The 6,674-nt window shown below is 49.4% G+C and overlaps 1 protein-coding gene across 1 annotated transcript in view; it reads left to right on the forward strand.

Moving 5' to 3' along the window:
• The window catches only part of SUSD6 (sushi domain containing 6), a gene marked incomplete at its 3' end in the record, with an annotated part of 59,103 nt that extends 53,804 nt beyond the window's left edge, over positions 1-5,299 (forward strand). The window contains exons 4-5 of the mRNA XM_080706978.1: positions 1,496-1,923; positions 5,274-5,299. Coding sequence (XP_080563104.1) covers positions 1,496-1,923; positions 5,274-5,299 — 454 coding nt within the window. The remainder of the gene's footprint in view (positions 1-1,495; positions 1,924-5,273) is intronic.
• Positions 5,300-6,674: the final 1,375 nt, after the last annotated feature.

Here is a 6,674-nt window from a genome sequence, read left to right on the forward strand (position 1 = left end):
GTAGCCGTCCGTTGAGTTCGCCACTGCCGCCGGCAGTATGGCGCTGCTGCCGCGTCCTCGGGCGCGTGTGTCTCCTCTGTGGCCCTGAGCTCTGTTCTCAGTCCGCTTTCTCTCTGGAGCCTGGTGGTTTTTTTGTTTTTCTGGTGATGGTGTTTTCTGGCTATGAAAGGCGCTGGTTTTGTTGAAATGGAGACTGGTTGTTAGCGGGGCTCTTAAGCCCCGCTTTTCTCGGTCGCCATCTTCCCGGAAGTCCTCTCCAAAGCGGTGATTTCCATGCAGGTCCATTATTTGGAATGGTGAGAAGCAGGGGTGACTGGGTAGACCCTGGGCATTCTACGGCAGCAGAGTTTGATTTTAAGTTTATGAAACTTCTTTTAAAGGGGCAAAAGTGGTCAACTTGAAAGAACAAAATTCTTGAGTTCCTTGCCGGTATCCCATTTCAAGACCACAGTGCTTCTTTCTCCCTCCCTCCCCTTTTTCTCTCTTTCTAACAGCTTTACGGAGATATAATTCCTATACCTGAAAGTGTACAGTGAAATGTTTTTAGTATATTCATGGTCTGTGCTACTATCGCTTTTCTTACACTAGCTGTACTGAATGGCTCTATTTCTAGATCTCTTGGCTATTAGCTTTTGCATAGAAATTCAGGTACTTATATGTACACAGATTAAGAATACAGTTTTTGGGCTGAATGTGGTAGCACATGACTGTGATCTCAGCTACTCAGGAGGCTGAAGCAGGAGGATCATAATTTTGAAGCCAGCAAATAAAAAGGGATGGGGCTATGGCTTATTGTTTAAATGGACTCACTTTCCAGTACTACACGCGTGCTCGTACACACACACACACACACACACACACAAATAGCTGGGCATGGTGGTGCACACTTGTGATCCCAGTACTTAGGAGGCTGAGACAGGAGGACAGCCTCAGCAGGTAGTGAGACACTGTTTCAAAATAAGAATAAAATAGGGCTGGGATGTAATTCAGAGGTAGAATGCCCTTGAGTTAAGTCCCCAGAACCACACAGACAGACAGACAGACACACACACACACACACGCACACGAAACAAAACACAGTCTCTAGAAGTGGGTGGTGGGTGGAACTGGATTCAAATCCCAGGTTCTCCTACCACCTCTGTGACTGTGGGCAAGTTACCTAACTTCTCTGAACCATATTTGTGTTCTTGGTGAGTCCCTACCTGAAATAACTCAAGTAAAGATCCAGTATGGTAGAGTGGTTTTGGGTTGGGTATGGTTTTGTGTTTTTTTTTTTTTTTTTTTTTTTACTGGGAATAAACTCTGGGGCCTCATACTTGCAAGGCAAGTACCCTACCCCCACTGAGTTACACCCCCAGACCTGTAAAGTGTTTAAAGTGCTTAGTGTTTTGCCTGCTATCTAAGAAGTACTCAAAAATGAGGACATTTGTTGGTATTATGATATTTATTTGTGGTTTTATTCTGACTCTTTCTTTGTTTTTTCTTCCCAATCCAGGCGTGACCAGGGGGTGTCAGGGGACCAGGTCTCCATCATGGTGGATGGAGTCCAGGTTGCACTCCCTTCATACGAGGAGGCTGTGTACGGCAGTTCAGGTCACTGCTTGCCGCCCGCTGACCCCAGAGTACAGATTGTGCTGTCAGAAGGGTCTGGGCCCAGTGGGAGGAGTGTGCCAAGGGAGCAGCAGCCACAGGGCCAGGGTGCCTGCTCCCCTGCTGGTGGAGAAGACGAGGCCCCAGGCCAGTCGGGACTGTGTGAAGCCTGGGGCTCCCGCGGCTCAGAGACTGTGATGGTGCATCAGGCAACCACCTCTTCCTGGGTGGCCGGCTCAGGGAATAGCCGACTGGCACACAAAGAGGCGGCGGATTCAGAGAACAGTGACATACAAAGCCTTTTATCCCTCACATCGGAGGAGTACACAGATGGTAGGTGGTCTTTGCTGACTATGAATTATGAGATCTTTAGAGTCCTGCTGGGAGTGAAGGACTGTGGTCCTCTTGAATAATTGGTATATTTTGGGCAAAGATAATGCCTGGGGTATTAGCCTACAAAACAGAATTTTGCTAAACTCAGAACACCAAGTAGGTAAAAGCTTTCGACTTTATCTAGGGAGATTTGTTCCTAGTGACTATGAATTTCATTTTATTTTTCCTTTTTTGGTATTGGGGATTGAACCCAGGGACATTGTACCTCTGAGCTACATCCACAGCCCTTTTTATTTTTTAAAGAACTCTTAAAAAAAAAAAAAATAAGAACAAACAACAACAACAACAAAAAACCTGCCAGGCGTGGTGGCACACGCTTGTAATCCCCGCGCTTGGGAGGCAGAGACAGGAGGATCGTGCAGGTTCGAAGCCAGCCTCTCTGGCTTAAGAGATCCTGTTTCCAAATATAAAATAGGTCTGGGAGCCGGGCGTGGTGACGCACGCTTGTAATCCCCGCGCTTGGGAGGCAGAGACAGGAGGATCGTGCAGGTTCGAAGCCAGCCTCTCTGGCTTAAGAGATCCTGTTTCCAAATATAAAATAGGTCTGGGAGCCGGGCGTGGTGACGCACGCTTGTAATCCCCGCGCTTGGGAGGCAGAGACAGGAGGATCGCACAGGTTCGAAGCCAGCTGCGCGCGCTGGCTTTGGAGACCCTGTTTCCATATTAAAAAATGTAAAAATAGGTCTGGGAGTGTAAGCCCGGAGGTAGAAGGGCTTCCAGGAACCCCAGTACCACCACAAAAAAAAAAGGTCTGGGAGTGTAGCTATTTTTTTTTATTTTGAAACAGGCTGTCTTGCTAAGTTGCTGAGAGTCTTGCTAAATTTAGCTGAACTGACCTCTAACCCATGATCTCCTTGTCTTAGCCTCCCGAGTACTGAGATTATAGGTGTACCCGCCATGCCTAGCTGGCTATGAATTTTGATAATTTAGAGTCTCTGAAACTATTCATAACCACAGGGCTGTGGTTTTTATCAAAAGGTAGACAGATGGAATCTGTCCTTGTGTAATTTTTATGTTCCTGGAATGACAAGGAGGCCTGGGGTTCTATTGTAGAGAGAATAGGAACAAGAACCAGTCCGTTCTAGAGAAGACAGCTACTTGATTTTAAACAGGAGAGTGCCAAGTAAGTATTGTGCTCATTACTTTCCTTACAGGAGGTGTAATGAGATAGGTGTACTCCTATAATCCTGAAAAGTAGGTATTTTATTACTGTCCCCATTTACAGATGGGGAAGATGAGACCCAAGAAGAGAGTAAGGCACTTGCCTACTGGCAAATGACCAAGCTGGAATTTGAAACCAGATTGTTCTGGCTCCAAAACTTGCATTTCTAACCCAACGGTGCATGCTGCCTCCCAGCTCACTCTGGCTCCTCTGTGGCAAACCAGCCATTGAGTGAAATTACTGCCTCCTGACATTTTTGCCAGAGCCTGGAGAGTTTACCTTGGGCTTACGCTTGTCACTGTAAAATACAACTTTAAGAGAAACCCCAGTGTAGTTCAGAATGCAGATAGACTAGGCCTAGAGGCTTCCCTTTAAACAGGATGCTTTCTGTCCTTATAAAACCTCTCTCGGAGAGCTTGAGAAGAAATGGCCTGCCCCTGGGCATTGTGGTACAGTGAATGTCTAAAAGTTGGAAATTCTTAGTCAGGCATGGTGGCACACACTTGTAATCCCAGTACTTGGGAAGGTAAGGCAGGAGAATCGCGGGTTCAGAGATAGCCTTAGCAAGTAGTAAGAGTCTCATTAACCTAGTGAGACCCTGTTTGAAAATAAAAATTAAAAAATAGGTCTGGGAGTGTAGCCTGGAGGTGGAAGGGCTTCCAGGAACCCCAGTACCACAAAAAAATAAAAAATAAAAAATAAATGGTGGTGCACGCTTGTAATCCCAGCATTTGGGAAGTTCGCAGACAGCCTCAGCTACTTAGTGAGGCCCTTTGCAACTCAGTTGAGACCCTGTTTCAAAATGAAGAATAAAAAATAGGACTAGGAGCCGGCACGCTTGTAATCCCCGCGCTTGGGAGGCAGAGACAGGAGGATCGCACAGGTTCGAAGCCAGCCGCACTGGCTTAAGAGACCCTGTTTCCAAATAAAAAGTATAAAATAGGTCTGGGAGTGTAGCCCGGAGGTAGAAATAGAAGGGTCTCCAGGAACCCTAGTACCACCCAAAAAAAAGAAAAATAGGACTAGGGGTATATCTCGGAAGTAGAATGCCCCTGGGTTCCATCCCCAGTACCACACACACACACACACACACACACACACACACACACACACACACACAAATAGGGCTGGGGTATAACTTGGAGGTAGAATACCTCTAGGTTTAACCCCCAGTGCCACCAAAAATAAATATTAAAAAAAAAGTTGGGAATTCTTGAACACAGATCATGGTTGTGGTTTCCCACCTATCACCAGCTTGCCTTCTTTCTTTTCTTGGTTGGCAAGGGACTTTTAAATAGTTGACCCAGGTTTGGATATGGAAGCCAGTGACCCCCTAGACAGTCGTCCATGCGTGTTAGGACACTTGTCTGGTGGTAAACTGCAGCCCTCTTCTTCCCTAAGGAGCTGAGGTAGAGCCTGCACTTTTCTTCCTCATGTACCTGCTTTGTGTATTGAACAAGCATTTTTGTGAGCCCATCTTGTACTTGGGGCTGGATGAGAATTGGGGAGTGAGTGCCACAAAGACATAGAAAGTACTCCCTCTGCTGCGTGGAGCATCAGTCAATTGGAAGACGGCAGGCACTATACCAGAGAAATAATGGAACCAGGAATAGTAAGGTTTTTGTCAAAATGAGGGGTTCAGAAAAAAAGACATGTCACCTAGTGAGTCATAGCAGGCCATGCCTGTCTGGAACTAAGAGTATCACTGGTGAAAGGCAGAAGCTTGACATTGACATGAGAAGACTGAAACCCAGAGGGGACATGATTTGTCCAAGGTCACACAGCTGGTGGATGGCTTTAAGGTGAAGCAGGACTCTGTGGCCCAGCAGGGAGATGTTAAAAAAGAAATGGAAAGGACCCGATCAGAGCAAAGGCAGAGAGGAGTAGTTGCGTTGGTGGGAACAGAAGGAGTTTGAATGCCAGGCAGAATGTTCCGATTTCATCACACAGATGGTGGGAGAGATGAGCCAGAAAGGGAATGTCTGACTAGCCAGAAGTGTATGTGTGGGGTGTTGTCTCTCCACTAGGGGTTCCGTGTTGGCCCCTGAGGTGGAGCAGTGGGATGAGGAGTGCTGCGGAGAGGCCACCGTTGGTGACCACTGGGCTTTCTCTCCCTATCATCCTGCAGATATCCCACTGTTGAAAGAAGCTTGAGGGCTGCCACCAGTTGCTCTGCTCTCTGCAAGGGTCCTCTCTGCCCTTCCTCCCTCTCTTCCTGGGCCTGAGCACCTCTACTCTCCAGCCACCACATCTGGACACCTGAATAGCCACTTGTGTCTCTGAAGGCCACAGGCCACCTCGCTGGAAACTCAAGGAAGATTCTCACCATCTGCCTGGACAGCTGGAAGAGCTGGCTTCTTGCCTGGCCCAGCCTTCCCATCTGCTGGGGACATGTTTGAATGTGCTGGACTGAACTCCCCCTTCCCTGAGCCTCTGGGTTTCTTCTAGCCAGCCCTCTGGAGGCAGCCTCACGGCCCGTGTGGCCTGAGCGCCCGCCGCTCCATTCCCTCGTGCCTTCCCTTGCCCCTCCTGGGCCCTTGTCATGCAGGTGTGTTGCTGTCCACAGGCTCAGTGGCTGCTGCCCCTGCACTCAGTGACTGGCCTGGGCTGGCACCGCTGCCCCTCACAGAAACAGATCAAGTAAGAGCTCTGGAGGCAGTAGTGGTTCCCATGGGGGTGGGAGCATGGGCCCCTAGGCTTTCCTGGGTTGACCCTGGTGGCACATTTCCTTGGCTAAAAATGGAGGATTTGGAAAATCATGCCAAAGCTGTCCAGCTCAGGTTCAGGCTCCAGGTCCTATTGAGAGTTTCTAAGAAGCACCCAGAAGATCCCCAGGGAGGGAAGGAAGGTGGCTGACAGTGATTGTCTTTCTCATATGCAAGCTCTTGCTTCTGGGTTGGCCACCTTGGCCTAGGGTTTTCCGTTTGCCCAGGTAAGGAGAAGTTGTATGCTGCCTTCTGGGTTTTATCCCAGGCATCTCTGGCTTCCCTGCCACCACAAGGCTCTGAGGACATTATGCCTGGGCAGGGGAGTCGAGATGCCATCGAGTGCTTTCTGGTCACTGGCAGTCTGGGCAGGTTCCCCTTTCCGGGTTTGTGGTGATGGAGGGGAGGCTGGGAGGCACAGACCAAGACTCCGGGTGGCTGCAGGCAGCTCCAGCCCGGTCCTGAGGATCCTCCCCACCACGGTCACGTGCCTTAGTAACTGTGCCCAGGAAGTGACCTGCTCCCTGCTACACAGCCACTTTTCCTACTTCCACCCCTCCCTGGACCCCTCATTCATCATGGCTGATGAGCCCCTGTTTGTTTGCCCTGCACCCAAGGGAAGGGCTGAGAAATGGTCCAGCGTACCCATGGCCTTACTGACTGAGGTGGGCAGACAGGCGCCCAGCTCCAAGGCCCCTCGACTGAAGCCTGGGGTGCAGTCCCTTGGGGGTGCTGGTGAAGGGGTGCTCCTGCTGCTTCTGCCTGGGCCTCTCTTGGCCCTTTTGTTGAATGCTAACAAGGCTGGACGGACAAGCTCCGCCTGG

This window comes from Muscardinus avellanarius (genome assembly GCF_963383645.1).
Source record: "Muscardinus avellanarius genome assembly, chromosome: 12".
NCBI lineage: Eukaryota > Metazoa > Chordata > Mammalia > Rodentia > Gliridae > Muscardinus > Muscardinus avellanarius.